The 24,463-nt window shown below is 30.0% G+C and overlaps 1 protein-coding gene across 5 annotated transcripts in view; it reads right to left on the bottom strand.

Annotated features, from left to right (window-relative positions):
• The window catches only part of LOC137930611 (alpha-1,3-mannosyl-glycoprotein 4-beta-N-acetylglucosaminyltransferase A-like), a 74,677-nt gene that overhangs the window by 15,261 nt on the left and 34,953 nt on the right, over window positions 1-24,463 (bottom strand). For 4 of the 5 annotated variants that reach the window (XM_068774964.1, XM_068776190.1, XM_068774274.1 and 1 more), the window contains exons 3-4: window positions 1,395-1,507; window positions 989-1,106 (exon numbers count right to left, since the gene is read on the bottom strand). The exons of the other annotated variant lie outside the window; for it this stretch is intronic. In XM_068774964.1, the coding sequence (XP_068631065.1) occupies window positions 989-1,106; window positions 1,395-1,507 (231 nt within the window). The remainder of the gene's footprint in view (window positions 1-988; window positions 1,107-1,394; window positions 1,508-24,463) is intronic. 5 annotated transcript variants of the gene reach the window in all.

Raw genomic sequence — 24,463 nt, 5'->3', positions numbered from 1 at the left:
AGCCTTTTAAAGGTAGGCGGAAATGCAGGAATTTGAAGCGACAATCTTATTATGGAGTTCAAGCGGAAAATTATATCTCAAGCTTAGAGTGGTTTATTTTTACATACCAATTAAATGTAAAATGTACTACATCAAAAATATTGCGCTAATACGAATCAACTAATGATATTACTATATTGTACTACCCATACATTTATTTACAAAACAAGTTTTTAAGATTAATATTTATAAAATACGTCGAAAATACATTTTTTTTCATCTTTAAAAAGTTTTTTGTGAAGTTACATTTAAACAACGTTCACAGCTTGGATGCATTTTTACAATATTATTTTAAACATGACTATTGCTCAATTGAATTATAATAGAACACTATGAAAATAATTAAAAAAGTATTTAATAACTTAAGATATATAATAAAGAAATATAATAAGACGCTCTGTTCCGTCTTTGCACATAATATTTCAGTTTGTTATTTTTTTTTTAAATCACATGAAACATTAAGCGGTAATATGTAAAGAATATTAAACTAGAAATGTACTACTTGAAACTTTTGCAAAATAAAATAGTATTTAATTAGTGTAATAAAATGGTATTACATTGCTCACACTTTCGAAATTAAGCAAATTCCGCTATACCGCGTTATTGTTATATGACTTTAATGTGCGTCACGTAAGCGCGCTTTTAAACGCGCGGTATAGCGATACCGGTCATACTATTATCATCATCATCATGCCAGTCGATAGGTGCCCACTGCAACGCATAGGTCTCCCCTGAGATCTCCACAATAACCTTTCTTGCGCTGCCCGCGTTCTTAACGGTTCGCGTTGGACTAAAATAATCATTTATGTCATAATAACAGCTCACATAGAATACATAATTACGTTGATAAAAAAAAATAATGCGTATGAATTATTGTGACAAGTAGTATAGATAATAGAAAAATAATCGAAATACTAAAATGATGAACGTAAATAGATAAATACCATACCCGTGAAATTTTTTAGAGCGGTCATTAGTTCTGGCGTTAAGGTGGGTGCTACGGCTTCATGATATGGTTGCGGCTGCTGATGCGGGGTGTAGTTTCCGCGGCTGGCCAGAACTTTATTCTGTAAGCATTCACGCATAGATCGTTATTAATGAGACATGTTCGCTCATTAGTATCCAAAAGATTAAAGGAACTACAACAAACATCATGTTGATATTTGCTCAAGTATTCTTCAGAAGAAAAAATGTAACACGCCAGCAATTCTAATACAATATTACTAGTATTGCTCAAGTAAAATGAATGCAGTTTGATACGTGTTTTATTTTTGTCAATTTTCCAAATTTAAAAATATTATCTTTATGATAATATGTTAAACCCGAATAAAAACAAGAGGAATAAAAAAGTTTACCTGTAGAGCAATAAGATCTTCTTGTCTTGCTCTATACAGAGAGTCGAGGAATTGCAAATGAATTTGCATTTCCGCTATATCTTGCTCCATTTTGTCTTCGCGTGGCATGAAAGCTAAAAAAATCACAGATTTTTATACTAATATATATACATTATTTCATATAAGATAAAACTAATAGATAAAAGTCCGTCCTGTATTATATAAGACGGGAGATAAAATCATTGCGGAAGTTAAACAGAACGTAATCTGTGATAACAATGCACAAACGGTGGGTCAGTTTTGTTTTTATATTTGTGGCATAGGAATGTTATGCTCTATATCAGGTTTCATCAAAGTACTCACTACGCTAGCATAGAAGCAATTCACACATAAGTGGGTGAAGAAGAATCTATGTTTATATTTTGTAAAGCGAGTTGCAAGGTGGGATCCCTATTATTAAATCACTTATATTTTCATAACTAATATTACATCATTACAGTTTTATTAATTTAAAACCTACATTTTCTATGGTGATGCAGGAGGAGTGTAATCAATCAAATTGTAAATGCACATTCAGGTATGACACAAATTGAAGCAAAGCGCTAAAACCTCTAGTAATTCATATTGACATAATACAAATAGATGTCTCTGCTTATTACCTTAGGTAAAGTTAATTATTTTACGCGAGGAATATTAAAATATATCTTTATTTCCCATAAAATTAAAAAGCTAAAATAAAAAAGCAGGAAAGTAATACGTATTAAAATAATAACGAAAGTCAGTTAAATTGATCAATCAAATATTTACTCCCGGATTAAATATGGGACCACCCATTTGAGCTTTTGCCATCAATTGCCATCAGCGTTAATTAAAAATAAAATTGCTTCGAGGTAAAAATTGTAAAATGTATGGGAAATTAAGCGGAAAATTTTAACATCATGCATACCTACCTTCATATCAGCAACATGCTGTGTCGATAACGTAATTTTTTTAAATTAGTATAATTTCTCTTTAGTTAGTTAGTTAAACGGAAGTTAATGATTATGTTATTGGTATACAAAAGGGAATTTGTAACCATTTAATGTATATAAGGTTTTATTTAAAGACTACCTTGATGCATATTTAAAATTAAGAAGTTATTATTCTTTATCTAATAAATCAAGCAAACGATATTTCTTGTTATCATGAAGTTCCTTAGCTTGAAAAGTTAAGATGTATGAAAGAAAAGATGTTTGATGCTTCACTATTACAGGGCACAACATAAATTATTAAGTAACTAACTATACTACACTACAACTAAAGTACAAAATATATCTTCATAAGTCAATTTATTTGACAATTCAATGGAATTTCAATTGAAAAAATTGTGTTATAATAACAAATGGTAATAGTTTTGCTATATTGTTACCAGATTGTTTTTTTTTTATAAAAACACTTGCGCTTAGCGCGCCTTCGGCCATTAAGAGCGATAAATAATGGAGTAGACATTTCCTGGAGTTCAAAAATTATGTCGCCGACAGTCGTGAACTTGGCCAAACATATAATAGACAATTTATTCTTAATATCTTACTTTACCACAATCAATTTAAACTTCTGAAAATAGAAGTAAAATTGATTAACGAAAATCCATTGCCATATATTTTGATTAAAAATATTACTTTTTAAAAATTTTACTCGTAAATCAACATTCGTAGATTTCGTAGAATATAAATAAAGTTTTTATGAGTTAAAAATACTATGACGTATATATGAACGTATGAAACCTTATTTCTGTTGTTAACGCCTTAATTGAATTTAAAGTACAAATATTCACGCTAGTCCACGTTTCATGTTCTTCCATGTACACATTAGAATAAAACATAATATATTTACTAACATTTCTTTTATTCCAACTTATGTCTAAATTATCTAAAACATTTACATACAATATATATTAAATTACTAGGTTTATAATTTGTCTAGTCAAAAGCGATGTTAATACCTGAGCTATACATTATCCGTAGTTGGTACAATCAAATATGCTAAGGAGTCATTTTATTTAGCGCGGTTATACCGCATAAGTTGGATACTGTAATAGAGTATGCAAAAACATCTAATAATATAAAACAATTACCCTTACAAACAAAAAAGAAATTCAAACGAGTAAACAAGTAAGTAAATTGCTATACGTTTTTATTTTCCACATGTTTAACTTTTTAGTTGCTTCAACCCAATATACAACAGGTGCCTTTAATTCTTGTAGATTAGGATCAAATGAATGGGGAGATATATCGGAACTAATCTGAAAGCAAATGCCAGCGACACAAACAAGATACCTGCGTCAATATTCCCGAGCTTTGTTTCAGATCTAGTACTGGAAATTATGAATCGAGCACGATTTCTGCACCACGTTTCAAAGCCCTTGACTGAGACTATTTTCCAAATTACACTAGATCATGAATGATAGTAATCCTTGCCAAAATATAATGTTTACTTTGGCGAAACTAGATTTAACGCTTTTTGAACTTAATAAAAATAACAATGTGTTAGAGAAGTATTTTGAAGAGAAATATTATATAATATATGTTACCAAAAATTACAATTTTATGCGTAATAAAACATCTTTAGTCACGATGAATGCTGCTATTATTTACGATATAAATTTGAACGCCAATCGATTGAAATTTTCAAGAAACAAAAATTTTTTGGAACATTTTCACATTCTGTTACCTTATGGCGAGTCTAAAATCTAAATCAATAATACAACAAGTGTATCCTACTTTAAATGAAGTAAATAATGTTACATACAATTTATGTGCTATTATTAAAAAGCTATAATCTGTTGAGGTAGAGTAAAGAGTAAAAAAAATATATAAGTGAAAATAGCACGAGTTACACTGACTATTATGCAACACCTAAATTTAGTTTAATATTTTATAGCGTCCTGCGAAAAAAACTTTAGGTGGCAATAAAGTTTTCGTGTTTCCCTTTTGTTTCAGTTTGTTTATTGTTTATTTATGACTTTTTATTATATAACGCCTTTGATATTGATTTGAGAAACAGTATGTTAGCCTACGATTCGTATTTGCGTCGTATATGACTAAAAGACTACTTTTGAGGTTTCTCCGAGTTAAGCGAAACGTAACAATTCACTTAGAACTTTTATACTATATCAGTGTTTCTCGAAAAGTACCTTACCTTAACATTAAATTAGTTATAAAATCAATAAGCATAGTCTGAAAGAATATAATAATAAGCGCTTTTAATTTAACACTATTTTAGCTACAGTTACGAGAAAAAGCACTAAAGTTTTGCACTTTTCTCCTCAACAAGTCGGAACGTAATTAAAACCTGTTTTCAATTATTTTCTACGCTTTGTTCTTGTTTTTCCCATTATAAAATAAAAGTAATGGATTTATAAGAACCATTTTTTAATAAATCAATACATGCATGAATGAAACAAAAACTCGTCGCAAATAGTACTTATAAATTGATAATAAAATAAATTTTGTGTTTGATAACAATACAAAGATACATTTTCATATTAAAAATCCAGTTTGTAAAACTTTATTTTAGACAATTTTTTAATTGTTTTTTTTTACTGTCAAATTAAGTGAATTGAACTTTATACACCTTTCAAAATTTCCTTTCAATATGGAAAAAAAACACAAAATAAACTGTAAAAAAATTGTGACATAACGACCTAACGCAGTATAGCACAAAGTTGGTTTAAGCGTTTTCAATCTGGGAATTTCGATGACAAAGTTGCACCTCGCTCTGGTTACACAATTACGGAAAACGATATTGTTGATCAAAATGTGGATGAAATTCAGCATATCAGTAGTAACGACGTATCTGAAGATTTAAAAATTGAGCACATAACAGTTTTGATCCATTTGAAAAAACTGTGGAAATAAAAGAGATCGATGTTTGGGTACCACACAGCTCATGACAGAAACCTAATGCACCGTGTACTTGTTCGTGATTATTTATTATAATGTAATTGAAGCCAAACCAGTTTTAAATTTAAAAGCTTGTGACGAAAAGTGGATCCCACACGAAACGAGTTTGATGATAAAGTCGCGGACGTAAATTGATCAATGTTCTCAGATTGTGGCAAAATTTTTTAATAAGATGATGGAGCGATTGTAAGGGCATTGTTTATTGTAAGGTTTACTACTACCCGCTGAAGAGATTGAAGTAACTATTTGGAAGCATTAACCGCAATTATTCAATAAGGGATGTTCTTTTAATCACGATATCGCTAGATTACATATATCTTTAGCCGCTCAACAAAAATAAAGAGATATTGGTGAGATGTAAGTCAATCAGCTACATAGTTCTGAGCTTGCACCTTTAGAGTAGGGTGTGTTTGACCGGCGTTTTTTTTTAATCCAAAGCATTATAATTTCTACTGCATTAGCTTCATGTCACTAAGTACAAGATGTCAAAAAATCATCACACAAAAAGACATCTGTATACTATATTGTAGTTTAAAAGTAACTAAACTTCGACTAAATCGCGAGTTTTCATACAAACTCGAAGGTGCTTTTTCTCTAATTTTTTAATTACTAAGCGCTTAACGTTACCGCAAAATTGTAAAAAGATTTATTAACAGAAATACATTAGAGAAGCAATATGTAAATAATAAAGTTCAAATGTTTTCGTATTCCCGATCGATGGTTGTTTGATTTGCTATTCACGTTGAAGAGATAACATTTCAAAATATCAAATAACCTTTAATGATATATGCCATTTCATAGTAGGCTTTTTGCTATCATCAACATGTGTATGAAAATAAATACCAAAACTAGTAAATAAATTTACTAGTTTAAGCTAGACAATTCTTTACATAGATTCTTTATTTTTTTTTTAAAAAATTGGCTTATAATTCTAAATTCAAATTTATTATCTTGTTGAAATTATAATAACAACTGTAAATTTTAATAACTAACTCCATAGCAATAGCAGCAAAAAAATACATTATGTTAGTTCTATAGCTACAGATATTATGAAATGAAGAAGAAAAATGAAGATGTCCCAGCCAGGCACACCGTTCTTGTTTAAATTTTATTTTAGTTCTGAAGCCTTCTTCGTATCGGTCAAGATAGTGTCAACATCATCAAAGGACACAATAAAGGAGACGGCAAATTCGCTTTCCATTGCCTCTTAAATACAATTTCAAGTTCAAAGCCCGCATATATTCAATTCACCAACTATTTATTTAAATAATTATGAAACTAATATTTAAAAGCAATAAACCCACTTAATATTGAGAAATAAGTTAGTTTATATATAGACTATTTAGCGACTACAACATCCCTGTACAGGTTTTACTTATAAATATTAGATATAACAGTTGAGCTAAGTCTTATAACCTTATTCTGAATATTTAGTTTAATAACAATTTATGTATCCAGCAATGTTTCTTACCACCTACTTCAGCAAAACAAGTTATATAAAAATATCCCTTTACAAATTCATTGAGTAGCAACAATATCATTGTTCAGGCCCGTGCAGGTGTGTTTAGAGAATTTACTCTGATGGTACAGAATAAAATGAGCTTTATGTAAAAGATTGTTAACTAATGTTTATACAGAAGAACATAATAGAGATAAATTAAACATATTTTACATACAAAAATATTTTACATGTTCATTGAAAGTAAGTAAACTTTGTTTCATTTTTGTCTGCTTTCTGTACCATAATAATTATGAGAAAATATTTTTAGTTTGTCAAAAACTCAAGACGTGCTTCAAGTTTCTTGATTGAAAACAGGGATAGTATAGTGCATTCATAAAGTTACGAATGCTAGGTCATAGATAATAGGCGGAATAAAAGTTGTCTAGATTTCAAATGAGCCGTATGAGCCGTTTTTAAAAGTTAATATTTATATTAACTTCTAATGTCGTTTTTTTGCATCATATGACGGTAAGATATGGTTTTGGTGGATGAGCTTACAAAAGGTTAATAGCATTAAAGTATGAAATTATTCTGCTATGCTAATCGTGTAAAATGTAACATATAAGAATCTGCTGACGCCTAAATCAATGTAAAAAGTGAATAAATATATTAAATACAAAATTTTACGTAAGGGAAATTGTTTGAAATATTATTCAGTGCTGTACAGAGTGATTTATAAACAAAAAGGAATGAACTCAACTAAAATAAACGAAAATTCAGGCAAATGATTTAAAATAAACCATTTTTTTGGTCTATTTGTTTAAATTATGCCTGATTTTTTTGCAATTGATAAATGTAACTAATATTTTGATTATGTAAAAGTAGTAGTTCACTTACTGAAGCCAATTTTAATAACTAATATTTATCAAAAGTCAAACAAATTTTAAAACGATTTGTATCCCTTTATCCAATTTTGGAACTAAAATGAAATACATCAATATTTGTATTAGCCAAGTGCATTCATGGTTGGTAGCAACTCACATAGTATTATTAACTTAACTATATTATATATTCATTACTTCACTGCACTACTGTTCACTGTTTACTGATAATGACAGAAATAATTACGGTGAAATGAAAATGTGAAAACAGAATTTAATTTGAGTTTAGTAAACCAATTATGTGGCGTACGTTTGACTTAATGGCGGCCACCAGCGAACGAAAATGAACCAATGGAAATAAAATTAATGGAAATCTGTTGATATTCCTTTTGCATCAATTGGTATAAAACCGCTAACAATTTCAATAAATTATATACAAGACATACCTTGTAAAATTCGATTTAATATTTATCAATGTAATTGAAAGCATATTGCACAAATTTTACTGGCACGAGACATGAGGAAACATTCAAATTTTAAAAATGAATATTTTAAAACTATATTCCTTACACGTATCAAATTATGCCCGACTGTTTTTTTGGCGGGTTAAAAATACGGAATTTTTAATTTACCGATTTTTATACATTTAATTGAAGAATCATTGTTTGGTTTTAGCTATTTTTATGAAAACAAATAGACTTGGTTTTCTAATTCTGATTGAATCAAATTAAGGTAGATTTTTTTTTAATTTAACAAGTAACTTCTTAATAAAGTCGATAAGCAATTATTGAATTTTGTGAAATGAAAGACATTACACAAATATCCAATTCATTTTGCGTCATTCTAATTTTTTAAAACAAAACAACTCAGAAACCTTCACGGACTCATTCACAACAACTTTGATCTCAACTAAAGATCATCACATAATTTAATGAATACTTTACGATTCTATAATGGAAATACAAAAAAAAAAACTTTTATTTTACTATATATAGAAGATAAATATTGTAGTAAAAATCTGGCTTAGCTTTTATATAAAAATGAAACATTTTCCTAAAATTACTATCCCTAGTCTTTAGTTCATGCTGGTTACGTAAGATTGTTCCATTTCGCGTTTCATTAACAGGTGTACATTAATAAGCTTGAGGGCAGGTCGCTTCAGGAAAACGGGGCGATCTTATAAAGTACTTGGCAATGTTGTTTATACATGATATTTTATAACTTGTCTTTAATTTTATTGATGGGAGATATTTCTAATTTCATTCATTAATGTCACCTACTAGACGCCCACTGCAAGGTACAGTATAGACCTTTAATTTACTGTAATTCAATTTTAAAATATATTTTTCATAATAAAAATATACATATGAGTAATCCCATCCAACCACAATAATACCAAGAGCGCAGTAATTCACCACCTGCCAATGCTAAATAAGTTATTTATTATCTGTTGCACTTTCGCTATACGTTTATTGCAACGAATACGTCCACGTTGGATATATGTATGAAATATTTATCAATTTTAATAACCTAACTATATTTATAGTAGTCGACTTAAATAATTAAGGATTTTATAGATTTAATATTATTAATTTAGTAAACTCTGCATTCGTACTAATGTGACTTGATACATTAAAGCAGCCTGTCACTTTAAATTTATTTATTTACGGTAACGAAATGTATATAGTGATCAAAATAAAATTTACTAGCTCACAAATGTTTAATTATCATAATTGAAAAGGCTTCGTGGTTAATGTTTCGAAGAGCGAAACACAAGATATTCTGACAATAGTTGCTACAGGTCACGGGTGAAACTGAGGCGAAGTGAAATGTAAAATGGAATTTCTGTTTGCAATTTTATTCCAACTTGCCAATTGTGAAGGCGCATCTAGCTTATGACATTTAACTAACAACGTTTTGCCGTAAGTAACACGTTAAATAATGGTTTACTTTACTAATTAATTTTGTTGCAACTGTTCTTTGTTTTGAATCCAATTAACGCACGGCATACTCGTATATAAATAAACAGCAAACTATATAGTCTGTTCAGTCAAATCGATAAACAGTTTACACCCGTATACACGCATTTCAAATTATGTTAATATACTTTACTTAAAAAAGAAGCATCATGATTCTGCTATGAATCTCTAAACGTATACTTAGCCGTGTGAACTGCAGCACATGCGAGATCCGGCTGATAGCGACGCCGGTTTACTTTTCTAAAACTTTTAAATTAACAAGTTGCGAACAACGTAGTAATATTGGAAGTTTACAATTAGTATTAGTGGCTGTTTTAATTTTTATAATATTTTTAATTTCAGTCTCGTTAAAAACACACACACACTTGGGCACAAGATTTTGTATGTTTGCCTTAAATCATATAAATGGTAATATCACCATCACAAATGCAAGAAAAATCATTTGTACAGTAAAATAAAACTCGATTAATATTGGTTTTATATAAAAAGAATTATTTATTAACACTCGGAATACATTACATTGCCTAGTATTACCAGTTATGCGAACCAATCGAATCATATATCTAAAGAGACACAAAGTGAATGTCGGTACAGACCAATCGTAATATTAGAATAGATAATTGCTTAGGTTGCAGCAGTCAGAGATGTTCAAAGATAAAATGAGACAAACGCAATATAAACTTAAAGTGTATTCCGTGTAGATACAAAATTTATTGAACCGTGTGCGAGACCACATCAAATGCTTGTGCATTCGAGGGGACCATTTAATCAGAGCTCGTTCACTGATTTATTTGTCCAGACTTCAAACGAGCCCTTTTACATAAGAGGTAAAAAGACATCAACTGATCATCGTGATTATTTCTTAAAAACATATTATTTATACATGTAATTTCATTTTGTTTCCTTTGCAATTGGAGAAGTAACCATAATACCTTATATATACCATAATATATAGAATATTATGGTAATTCCATATTTTTTCTCTCACATGTATTTTTTAGTATGTTTACTTTGAAATAACACATAATAGACAAAACACAGACATTTAAAATTATGAATTGAAAGTATCTGATATCTTTTTGTTGGCGGCCTCTTACAATAAACATTAAAAATACTTCTAAACTTAATAAAAACTCGTAAAGTAACAACACAGGTACTCAACTTTGTAATAAATAAAAGAATATTATTTACTCTAAAGAAACTGCTACGACGCGTAGAGGGTAAATTTCTTTCGGAGAGTCGGACCCAAACTTTCAAGAAACTTAGAAACTGTCAAACAATACTCCAGCAGTTCTTGTACCTACACCTACGTTCATTACTACTACGACTATTTCATATGTCAGTACTATTTTTTCGAAGTATCGTTAAGGGATTTATTTCTATAAATAAAACACTGAAATTAAATGAGAATAACTAACGATAGAGGGCCAAAGGTACCAGAATTAGATACAGGTATTTTTGACCCTTTATCAGGGATTGGTGGATATATTTTGTTCATGGTAATGTAACAAAGCATACAATGAATAATAATTATAAATATTGCCAATAATATAGACATTTGTTTAATTAGGTCCCATCCTTAATAAAAAGTTATTATAATTTACCTAAACTAAAACATATCTGATAATATCAGTGCACAATATATTTCCTTTAATTAATTGTTATACGTTTACTTATACAGAATGATTGGCTATCGTGTGTCGCAGTTAATTACAGATACAGACAAATTATAATCTAGCACAATACAGAGAGTTAGGTGTAGCTTGAACACTGTAAATATTTGCACTTGAATACGTTTCATTAGTGCATCTGCAACTAAGAATTAAATGTTTGAATATTCATCTTTAGCGGTGGAATATTAAACAAAAGCCCCATAGCTATACTTATGGTTAAAAAGTATCCAAATTATTAATATAAATATATAAGAAAACAATATATATTAAAGATTCACAACATATATAAAACTCTAAAAATATTAGAAAAATTCGTACAGAAAGCAGAGATTCAACTTTTTATGAGTTTGGACAATATTCGTTATCTGTACATGTTTAATTGCCATATTTAATATATAGAGCTTTAAAGCGGTGAAGGTATAGCACATTTGCTGTCAATTAATGCATGGTACACCCTATCGAAAATTCAATGATTTCAGAAAATATATAATGATAATATAATTAAGAAAAGTAAGAATTCTTATTACTAAGAATTGAATTTAATTATTGTTTATTATTTTTCGATGTAGAACTGTATTGCCAAAAGTTATGAGTCTGTCGCGTTATAATAGAAAAAATAAATTAGTGCAACATATTTTGAAGTGATTACTAAGGGAATTGGATTGGACATATGTGTAGAGGCTTTAACTTACACTAATAACCAATCACCTTGTTTAAATGAAAATAAATTGTATTGTGAAATACATGAAATTACTAAATGGAAATTATAATAAATATGTGAACTTTTAAGTTATTTTATTTTTTCTCCGGTACTGGATCTACTCGTGTAGTGCTCAACGATGTGTTGGATGAACATAATGCGATGCGTTGAACCGGAATGGATATAAATAATAATATGAACCAAAAACAAAACAATAACGAAATTTCACTGAGGTGTTTAGTTTAAATATACTAAATACAGATTCCACGGGCAGTTTAAATGTTTTATGCTTCGAAATATGTGTGTACTTTCCATTATATTTTTAATGTATGTTTATACCATTTTATTATAACAAGACAGCATGAAGGCCTTATCTAATACCATATCGTCAGTTCCTTTCGTTATAAATTGAAGAAAATAAGTTTGTTTTCAATAGAGGTGTACAATTACTGGCAATGCCGCACAAACAAGACGTCGTAAAGAGACTAACTATCATTGTATGATACAAATTACACATGTAGTTAACGAATCGTTTGAAACATACACAAGTATACAAGTAAAAACACAAATGATCTCCTTAACTACACATCTAAAATGTGAAACTTTAAAGTTTAGACTAAACAAATTACCTTTTCTTTATAAGAAGTAATTATCATTATTGGTGACATTTTAGTAGGTAGACATTTTGATGTCTAGACGCATTTTTAATTTCACTTGGCTAAGAAATGTGCAATGAACTGTAATGTTAACTATATCGTTGACCTCTTTGCCTCTAAATGCCACGTTTGAAATAGTTAATATTAGATCCACCGACCCGGATTCTGTCTTGGAGCGACAGAGGTGTTTTAAAGCTGGTTAACCCCCTTAGAGCGAAATTCCCACGATGGTCTTACATCAATTCACAATCATCGTAGTGGGGTCACGGAAGCGTTTTCACAGCTCCGCCTGCAATGGTCGCCACGTAACTATAGAAAAATCTTTTCGGCCTCTCTACCTAACGAGGGCAACAGAATTCCCTGAGTCCGTCACCCAAAGGCCAAGGAAGCGGGTACGTGCGGGTGACCTGTAGTCTTCAGTCCCCAGCGATGCGATCACTTAGTGGCGAAGACCGGTGCATCATAATACTTACAATCCAAGTATAGGAACAAAATGTAAAAAGTAACTAATACAGTAGCGAACGCAGAGAGATATGGTTGAATGTGAAGGCTGAGGATTATAGAGAAAAAGAAATTGTAAAGGATGAGAGAAGAGAGTGCCAACGAGAAACCAAGCCAGAGTAGCCTTCTGAGGCCAGCTCTATATCACCGGCCAACCATGTAGAAACTACTTAACTTCACTGTGTGTGGCTAGGCTGCAGCTACAGAGCTCCACGCCACGACAGTGCCGAAACCCGTTCCGAGGAAAGTCCTAACCTAATCTCGTCACAACAAGAGAGTCGTTGCACTTCTCAAAACTTAAAAAGTATCAATATAAACAAATTGTACAAAGGTTTGTTTAAGGAAGCGATAACCTTAGTAATTTAGTTAGCTTTTGTTAATAAAATTCTAAAATCAACAAAGCTCAAAAATATTATTTCGTGGTAAATACCTTGGTGATGGTAGAAAACCTTATTTAACACAAAAACAGATCAGTTTTTTTTTAAATATAAGTAATAATATGATAAATGTAAGGTTTTTGACAATTTGTAATGAAATTAAGCCACTGGCGAGAAATTTAATTTGTAACATCATAACAGATTATAAAAATAAAATACTATAAAAAATTGTCCGAAATCATTACCTTTAAATAATTTAATAAAAAAACCTTGATATATTTAGGTTAAAAAGAAGTGAAATTAATTTATTTTTGCTTTTAAAATTAGGTTTCTGATGGTAGTGTCAATCTATTACATTTTATCACATTAATAAACTTAATTAGAGGTGTCTTTTACATCGGGCTCTCTTATAACGGTACTTCTCCCACCGGTTCAACATTTATTAATCTGTAATTAAACGCAAAAATACAGTAAGTCTTTAATATTTTTTTCTACCAGTCAATTACTGCACGAAAAAACTGAGTGACATGGAGTTGTGTAATAAAATATTTTAAATAACACTACATCTGAGTTTATCCGCTGAACACTAGATGATTAATATTTTTAGCCAGGGAATTTCCTAAACAAAAAACTCATCAGTATTAAATTTGGTTTTATGTCAAATAAATAATTTCGAATTCCAGTAATATTTACCACATTAATAATTGATGTTTGAAATTATCTCCCACCAGAAATCTCCTCTGAAAGTTGAGGTTGCTATTATGGATTCGTTTATGTTACAGTAAATTCTATGCCCGATATTAATTATCACACATGTAATTATGTTTGAACCATTCACTCAGAATTACCATTTGACAAGTTAATTAACAAATCCTCTATGGCGTGTAATCAACGTCTATGTAATTAAATATGTCATATTAACCCGCAAACCCCGACTAAATATTGAGTGCAACCCACTTACAATAGCTTAATACCTTACTTGCCCGAACTGCACTGGAAATTGCTTGTTTTTTGTATTTTCACGGTTTATTTGATTTTTGAAATCCGATGGTGCCGGGCTTCGCGAACAAAGGCGACCACATCGTTATGCAAATATACGTACAGATTTTTAATTGAAAACAGCAGGACAAATTCTGAACTCTGCGCTGGCAGTACAACCTCGCATCGTGTAGAAATTTAAAACTATTCCGGAATTTGTTTGTTTTCAAAGCGTGTACCAAAGTAGTTAGCTAACAGGTTAACATTGATAAAACCAAACTAAAACAAATAGTATAAGCCGTATACAAAATTTAGTTTATGAAATTGAAAATAGCAAAACAGTTCAATTAGATCTGTTATGAAATTTAAAAGAAACTCATTTGATATAAATACATAATTGCATAAAAATAATCATATGCTTTTTTTAAAAAAAAAAAAAAACCTTGCGTCTTATTGAAATTGAAAACCTTATTTTTATTTAAGACCTCTAGAGAAATTAATGAGGCAACTAACTAGGTCCGATAAGAAATACAGAGCTGCTTAAGAGCTCCTCATTCCGTATTCAGTCATACCTTTGTATTGCAATGATTTTTTACTATATACCATAGGAATTTACGCCTTTGATTCGAGCAAACTCAAATCCTTGATTTAATGTGATATATATAATAGAGATAAACAAAACATTATCGTTAATAATTTTATTTTTACTTATTGCTAACGTTCTCTTACACATTAATACATATATAACAAGGAAGTTTTGGGCATGATTTATCCATTATTCATAAAAGTTATAATGGAGGTATAGTCTTTCTGTCATTATTTAAACTACAAAGCTTCTTGAAGCACTCATATAAGCTTCTTACTAGCGTATTCATTTTGAACGCGAAACGCTGAATAGTTTACTTTTTGGTTCGTGAGTGCGGTTTAAAACTCATGAAGGTAATGTAAATGTTCATGGGATTATTACAGAATGTACTTGGTTAAATATAAATATCCTTTAATTAATTGAAGAGAGAGTAAGGTCAAGGTACATCTGTCGTCGCAAGACTATGGAAAGCATAAGACAATTAGCCTGAATATCTAAATTAAATTATTTAATAAAGTTTGTCGTTTCTGTACAGATAGACCGACGCGAAAATTGCATAAACTAAAAGTATTATGAAATAAGTTAAATGACCTATGGTCAATCAATGTTGGTGTATTGGCGAATGATACCGAGTTTAGCAAACAGGTAATTAAATTTGGTGTTATATAGCAATGGAACACAGGTTCAACTTATAAAGCTTACAACACACGGAATTAGACAACTGTATCTGTATTCCGTACTATACACGCACAATTTATTAAAGTACAAATCAATCAATTATTTAAGTCATCAAAATTACACGTTATCTAAATTTATTAAATTAACTCATTTCACTACCTCTTTCACCACACAGATTTACTATTAATCGGGCTAAATTGTCAATTACCTCAATTAAATTTACGTTGTGAACGTCACACCCAGATTATCGGAACATTCTATTTCCAACATTTTCATTTCCTTCAAATATAACACAAGTCTTTTATATCTCAATAATTTAATAATATTTAATTATGTAAATAAACAGGTAAAAACTATTTTTTTTTAATTAATCCATCGTTTTTTTAAACTAGTAATTTGTTTTCATATTGTTCACGTCGCAAGATTGTTTTGAAATACCATTCACTTAACAATTGCTAAACAATTAGAAAAGCTTATATGTAAAACGGTACTTCCTGCTGGTAAGGAGAGAAAAAAAAAATCCCAACAATGTACATAAAAGGTTTCATAAAACGATAACCTCAGTTTTCTTCATTTATGTCTATTTTATAACTATAATGAAACTAAGAAAGAATCAATAAGTAAAAGCACTGTTAAGATTTTTGTCAATAAAGTATTAAACTATGTTTTCCTTGACATGTTAAATTTTAAAAAGTTAACCCTATGAGATACGAAGAACTCATCAACAATGACCTTTGATACCGTGCAGGGATGTAAGTAAGGTTATTGCTAATTTTTCTCGTATTTTGCGCTTTACTTTTCCTATTTTTGTAATTAATTACAAATGAAATGAACTTTAGTACGAGTTCTGAAATAAAATTTTCCAAAGTCGAATATGTCGAGTCCGTTTGTAAAGCCCTTTGCGTGATTAAACAAACCATTGTTTGTAGTACTCAAACACTTTCCTTTTTAAACAACTAAATATAACAATTTTTGGATGTTAATTACGTATATACGACAGCGACACCGACTGTTTTAAACTGGCAAGTTCTAAATGACCAGTTTAATAATAAGTTTAAATAAACGGTAATTTGATATAATTCTTAATTAAAAACAAAATAAAAATTATTTTAAATATTCATTTTAAAAGCAACACATACGAGTATAACAAATGACATAATGATTAACAAAGATATATGCGTATAAAATTTTAATACAATATGTGGATATTGAACAATATCTGATATTTTTTGCTATTGAAAGATATATATGCATTCATATTATAGCACTTACCACGGACAACAGTTATATAAACTGTAATATAATATTGCGGACATAATAGATAATACGAAATTACACTACACGATAATTTAATCAAGACCCTCTTAATTAAGCAATACATTACATGAGTGAATTATGATACATTGATTTAATACAGCATTTTACATTTAAATACTTTAACAGAATTATTAAATATATATACGTTTACTTTACTGCACACGATATTATACAAAGCACACATTATAAGATATTTATCGCTGTGGCTTTATTTCCTAATATAATAAAGGTCGTTAATGTGGGTTGTCGTTTATACTACTTAAACAATATTATTATAAAAACATTTAAAAAAAAAGAATCCCGTCATATTTGAAAGGTCATTGACCTATTTCGAACAATATACACACACATACATACGTATGTCACTGGAAATTTTTGCCGATTTTAGTACCGATATTGTTACATACACATTCTGATCTCAATTTTTTGAGAGTGCTTTTGTTAGAAATCTGCAAATTGATTTACATTCACAGTGTTCCGTTTACAGTATTCCATCCGCTTGTTAATAGATAATAAAATATATAAGTGGAAAATACACCGTATAAATGATTCTAACGTTTCAACGGGCATTGTTATTTTAATACATACACGCTATATATGTATATATATATATATATATATATATATGCATATTTAACTACAAATTTCAAAGAAAAAAGAAAACATAAAATTTTAAAAATATTTGTTATAAATAAACCCGCAAATATCACACTTCCGCTATAGATTATTAAAAAGAAAAGGAGACTATTAAAGAACTTTGATTGAACTCATCACGTCTTCTTTTTACACCACAGCACTCGTCGGTGTATTTTACCGGATGCTTAAAGTTGTTTCTTTAAATAAAGATTTACAGTAACAACAATTTAAAGAGTTTATATATGAACACGTACCAAACTGTAATAGAAATACTGTCAAAAGTAGATAAATAATGATTAAATAAAATATATATACGTAGAGTGGGACTTCTAAGTACTATGACGTCGTTATAGAGAAGTGTCATAAAAGGCGTTTCAACCTAAAGACATCCACTGCAAGGCCTTGTTTGTGAACAGTAGCCATCCTATATCCTTATCCTATATATTCAATGCGCAGTGTGAATTATATATGATTATATCCCGGGAATAGAATCTACACGCGTGTGTCGTTGAATATTGAATATGCCAATACATTGTAATCGGTGCGAAATACTCTACCCACTCTACATAGTCTTCTTTTCTTAGTAATCCAGTACCTAATGGCCAATTATACATCTATAATAATGTCTTTGGTGTAAACAACAATTTCAATATTATATGCATCCAGCTAAGTTGTGCATTGTGTAAAACGATCATCACTAAATATCTTACACAGAATAACAATGCCCTTGCACAAGTAATACTATTATTTTTTAACAACATCTTAAATCTTTAAACGATCTACTGATATCTTATGTTATATAATACTTTACTGTAAATAATTGTGCCCGTAAATCAAATGCTTTATGTAATTCTGAATATGTGTATGTGTAAAAGTTTTTTTTTTTATAGTGAGCTTGTGCATTGTGGGCACGTCACACATATTGATACAACTATACCATGATGGGCTAATATCAAAGTACATATTTTTTGGCCTTTTAACAGGATCGTGTAATCACAGATTTTTTAAACTTATTACAAGTAACGTCATCCGATTAATAAATAAATTACCAAAAATAGAAACACTGGCTAAGTGTATATTTTGTTTAAAATAAAAATGATAACAGTATTTAACCTTAAACCTTTTCTGGAAATTTATTTTTCGTAAATGGAGTATAAAACAATTTGAATTAAGCTAATTAAAACAGTCTTTAAAGTTTCATTTATACCTCGTTCGTAATAATCTGTACAAGTTGCATTTTACAATCGCCGTGCAATCGTCAGTAAATAATATCATTGGATAATGAACTTGATGGAAGAAATCATTGATTTATAGAAGGAATAACTGTTAACGTTACAGAGGATTTTATTTCACTATGTCTATTTCTGTTCAAATTTGGCTTGGTTTTACTTTTGATATTTCGTATTAGGCTCCTATGGTATGAAATAATCATATTTATAATATTTCCTATAAAGCCTAGTTGTTTAACTTTCATTAGAGATCATATATCGGGTAATCAAAAACCTTTGCCATGTTAGTAAGAAGTGCGCATGGCGTAATTCCACTATCAACAGTAATCATTATACTTCTATACTCTATACTTCATAAATTGCTACTTATTGCAAATTTTTTAAAGTTTTTATGTACATAAATAAGATATACAACTTTTCGAGACTTTTTAAATTTTCTTTTATAACATTCGTAACCAATCTATTTGTTTGTTTTTAAACGCAACTATGCCATTTTTTCAACTATTTTTAATAATTCGTACACGTGTATTTTGTGGAATTATCAGTAGCATAAAAGATATTTTTTATATTATGGCTATAGTACGGTTTCTAGTATTAAGATATTATTAGCTACAAGAGTTTGTATAAAGTAATCTTTGATAGCCTAGATATTTGCTTTTAGATCAGTAATCGTGGTGTTTTGTTTGTTTATATTCCGAATTGGTTCTTTTGGCTTCATATTGTGCTTGTGAAAATTAATAATTTCAGGTAATTTGCTTTGTTGATTCTTTGCTTAAAAATTCAAAATATGACAACATAAATGCTGCAAATAAGAGAGACTACACAGCTATCATAACTTTGTGCTTATCCGCTACCGGTCTCCCTAGGGACATGAAGCTGTCGCACGGAAACAGTCGTGGGAACCATTTACAAGGTATAAGTCACAAGTTTTTTAAGCGAAATTTAAAAAAATAAATAAATTTATAGTACATCGATATGTGAATCGTGTCGAAGCGAACTCTACATTCTTCCGATAGTAAGGCATGTTTCCTGCCTGTAATAAAGTAATAAGGCTAAGGTACTGGTTTTCAAATTAATAATTTGGTGCACAACCACGAATGCGCCCACTATTTTTACATTCATGCTCATACTTTAGTCATACCCACTACGGCTCCTTATAAGTTTTACGAAAACTGGGCTTAAATATCTAGTCATAACTATGACAGAATTACACTTATCACAACTATTAAACTCAAAAGTGTAGACATAAAAATTACTGAACTAATAATTACTAAGGACGTTTAAAATAACATTGTTTAAATTATTAGTTATAGAAATTTATTAAAAGTAAATAAATTATCTTTAAACCGCTAATCACTTATAAATTAAACTCGTATCACCCACTATAATTACCTTCATTGGAAAATGAGTACCTCCAGTTTTTCAACATGAAAACGTATAATTTATTTATTTCATTATTCAATTATAAAAATAGATTTCATTATTCAAATTATACGTTCACTGTTATTTAGAAAGTTCCTCAAAGAAATGTCTGTCAAGGGAATCTAATATAAAGCACAACGCAAACATACTGAAGCGGTTCGGACATGAATAATATTTTTGAGATTTAGTTTTATGCTAAATTAAATTGTGATAAAATTTAAATTATGATTGCTATAAATTCATATACGGGCAATAAAAACTATATCATCTACAACAATCAACTGCAGCAATGTAAGTTTCAAACACCACTTGACATAGAAACGTGAATTCCGTGAAATCTAGCAATTAGTGGAGTATTAATTGCGTAAGAAGACTCTTACGTTTTCAACCTCATGTGATATATAAAAGATAGTGGAAAATAATTAAATAAAAACTACGGAAGTCTATATTTCCAATAACATTTAAAAACAAAATTGATAACTCAGGCGTGACATACAGTTCACTAATTAGACAATATGCTTAATTCTTTATCTTTTGTCATTTTCAAATAAATTGAGGAGAAACCTTGTTAACTTTCCATAGAATTACTGTAAAAAGACCGAAATATAAACCCTATGTAATAACCAGTCTTTCATTTCACCTTTTGATTTGTATAAAATCTTGTTGTAATATTGATTCCACAAACATCATAAATATAATATTTTTTATGCCCTAAAGCATGTTTGCACAAACTTATTAAGACTAGGGGCCACTCGGGCAAATCATGAATTGATGGCGGGCCGACCGCCGGGAATACTCGTATAGGTAATTAATTTTTTTTGATTTTATTCTGGAATAGAATTCAATATTTTTCGAATGTACGAGAGTATTATTTTTGCTCTCGGCGGACCACCAGTATTCGACCGGCAGGCCGCGGTCTGTGCATCCATGCCCTAAAGTGTGAGGAAAAATGTAGTGTTCGCTCAATGATACCTAGCTGATATTAGAATCAGTTCATAGTTTTAACACAGGTAGAAGCAATGGCCGATTATCATGTTGACTCATGGTGGCTTTGGCAGGCTAGCGGTTGGAACTTTACGAACTGTCTGGCTACTTAGAACATCGGCTAATGGAAAAACTATTTAATAACTACTAACTTTTGTACAGTTATATAAGTAAAGTTACATTTCATTAAAGTTTGTGATATCTAACAAGGGACTATCATTATGATTAAGTATTTGAATTATTAGAATGTAAAAATCAAGTCAACGTAATGGAGTATTACACCGGAAAAAATATAAAAAATACACTGATATTTTTTTCCTTATAATGCTATTGTATCTTGTTATATGATACACCTTTGGAACTCCGGTTGGCCGGACTAGACCAACATAAATCATTCTTCTGGGCATGCGTTGAGAAACTTTCAGGTTTTATAAAAAAAAATCTAATGTCCGCTGCTCACAGGTGGACTGTAGTCCATTTTGTAATTTTCCAACGCGTAGAGACACGAAGCTGTCATCCGACAACAACAGCCACCATAAAAGCGATGATAACAAGTGGAAAAAAGTTGTTTTAATAATATAACTAATGTTAATTAATGAAGGCGAACATGGCCTGTCACTTATGTTAATTATTCACCTGTAGTTTTATTCACGTTAAACCCAGAGCTCGTGACATACAAATATCTATACTTACTGCACTTACGTTTTTGTATACTTAATCAACTTAGCATAGTGACACGGCACAAACTCACCAAAACGTTCACCCATATGGACATCGAACCTTCAGCACTTACCATACTAACAAGGCTGTGGCGGTACTTAAGTGTCGCTGCGCCAAACGTGTGCCGTAATTTTATTCTCTACGCTAGAGGGCAACGCCCTACAAAGAGGCTGCGGTTGATACCTTGGCAAGAATCTAATCATATTAAATGTAAACTGTCAACTCCAAACAAAAGTCATTAAACTATTATTGAATTTTTAAATTTTGTGTAAATAAATCTGTACATATCAGGTCTGGGGAAAAGGCGTTACGGAAATAGTGTCTACATATTAAAAAGAAATAGTATCGGAAATTGCATAAATTGTAATAACATTTCTTTGGTTGTGCTATTTGCATGTAGTTAATTTCGATGATATTAAAAACGTTCCTTTTTTTAAAAAGATTTAAAGAATAATTTTGTTCCAAGCTACTATTTATTGGTTTTTCTTTCTCTCAAAATAAGAGTAAATTTAGTGCTAAAATACGACACATTCTAAAATTTTACTTATGAAATATGAAGTAATGCAACGCAAGCCGCGGAGGATTTGTAACCTATGGACTAATGCAGCGTTAGTAAGAGTAGCACAAAGTTGGTTTAAGCTTTTTTAATCAGGAAATTTTGAAGTCAATAATGCATCTCGCTCTGCTCACACTGCTACGGAATAAAAATAGACGCCATTTTTAAAAAAGTAGACGGAGCTGAATATTGAAAATTAGCCACAAAAAAGTTTTGATCTCTTCGAAGGAAACTGGAAGTACGAAAAAAGCTCGATGTTTAAATACCACGCTTTCCCTGAATGAAACCCAGTGGGCTACCTCACTAGGTACATTTCCATGACGTTTCAATAAAGAATCACTATTCTTTATTGAAACGTCATGAAAATGTATCGTTTTTGAAAAGATTGATAGTTGGTGATGACGATGTTGTTGACATACGAAATTAAAATTTTAATCTTTCATTACGATATATATATATATATATATATATATATATATATATATATATATATATATGTGTGTGTGTGTGTGTGTGTAGAGCACGCATATATGGCCATAGTCATTCAGCAAAAATTAAGAGTTTAGCTCTGTGGTGAAGAAAAATTTCTCGAATGCTGTATGTTCTTAAGTGATGTTCGATTTTTTATAAATATTACAAACACTGACAAATATATAGAAAGCCATTGAAGGAAATTGAAATAATTAATTTTGGATGTTTTACTAGCAGGGTAATTAGTAAAAACTCTATAACTTTGATGTAATAATAAAATAGTTCATCAAACAATCAATAATTTGATAAAATAAAAAATACACATCACTAATCTGTGAAAAAAATTATTCATTTGTAATCAATCTCACAGTTATGACATGATTTTCTAACTATTTTGTTCGTAGCCAAACATTGTTAAATATTAAAATAAATTGAGCATAATTTGTCGAAGCAAAAAGTTTATAAACATTTTTATTACCGGCTGTATTTTATGTGATAACCTAATTTGTTAGTTGTCTTCTAAATTAATAATACCTTATGTGAAATAAAAAAGTGGTTTTGCAGAAAAAAAAACATAGTATTTTGTTCGTCGTTACATACCGCACAGCTGCAGTGAAAAACTAGATCAAGCGGCGGGATTTCATAAAGTTTAAACCAAAATCCATTTCATTTTTTTCATCTATCGAAGGGACAATTCATATATGCGAAATTTACTGTGACATGAAAATTCAGGACTATTTCATCCCACATAACGGTTTGAGCTTTATGAGAGTAAAACACGTCGGCTTGAATAACAGATTCTAGCAGTATGGTCGTTTACTTAGTATATAAATTTTACACATTTGAGTTTACCCGATGTGCTTGATTTGAATTAACAATAATTATTATCATAATTTCAGCCATAGGACGCATCACTACTGGACATAGGCTTTTCATGGGGAAGGAAAAATCTGGATATTGATCCAGATTCACGTCAGGACAGGTCGAAACCAGCCTGGATCCAGGGCCATACAAAATCCTTAATAGCGACCTGTCGATTTTCGCGCTAGGTGATCTGCCTATCGCAACCTCAACTTGCTAGTCCGATGGACTATTACGAATCTATTAGAATGATCCAATTTTGAATAGAAATCCTGATTATCTTCATAGCTCAAAAATATTTTTAATTTTCTTTTATTACTATTGTATATTATTATTGTGAAGTTTTTACTTCTATATGGTGTTTTTTCTACAAATAAAATCCTATACAATAACAGATATAATGAAAACCATAAAAATTACAGATTTGTTAAGTATCTATAAACATAAATTATACCCTGTTTTATTTTGGTTTAATTAATTACATGCCGACGTGACTGTAAATA

Source organism: Battus philenor, unplaced genomic scaffold (genome assembly GCF_028537555.1).
Source record: "Battus philenor isolate CCGP_79_NKW_IND1 unplaced genomic scaffold, ilBatPhil1.0.hap1 SCAF_1, whole genome shotgun sequence".
Taxonomy (NCBI): Eukaryota; Metazoa; Arthropoda; class Insecta; order Lepidoptera; family Papilionidae; genus Battus; species Battus philenor.
The sequence above is the reverse complement of the archived record's forward strand: the minus strand, read 5'-3'. Positions and strand labels throughout refer to the sequence as shown.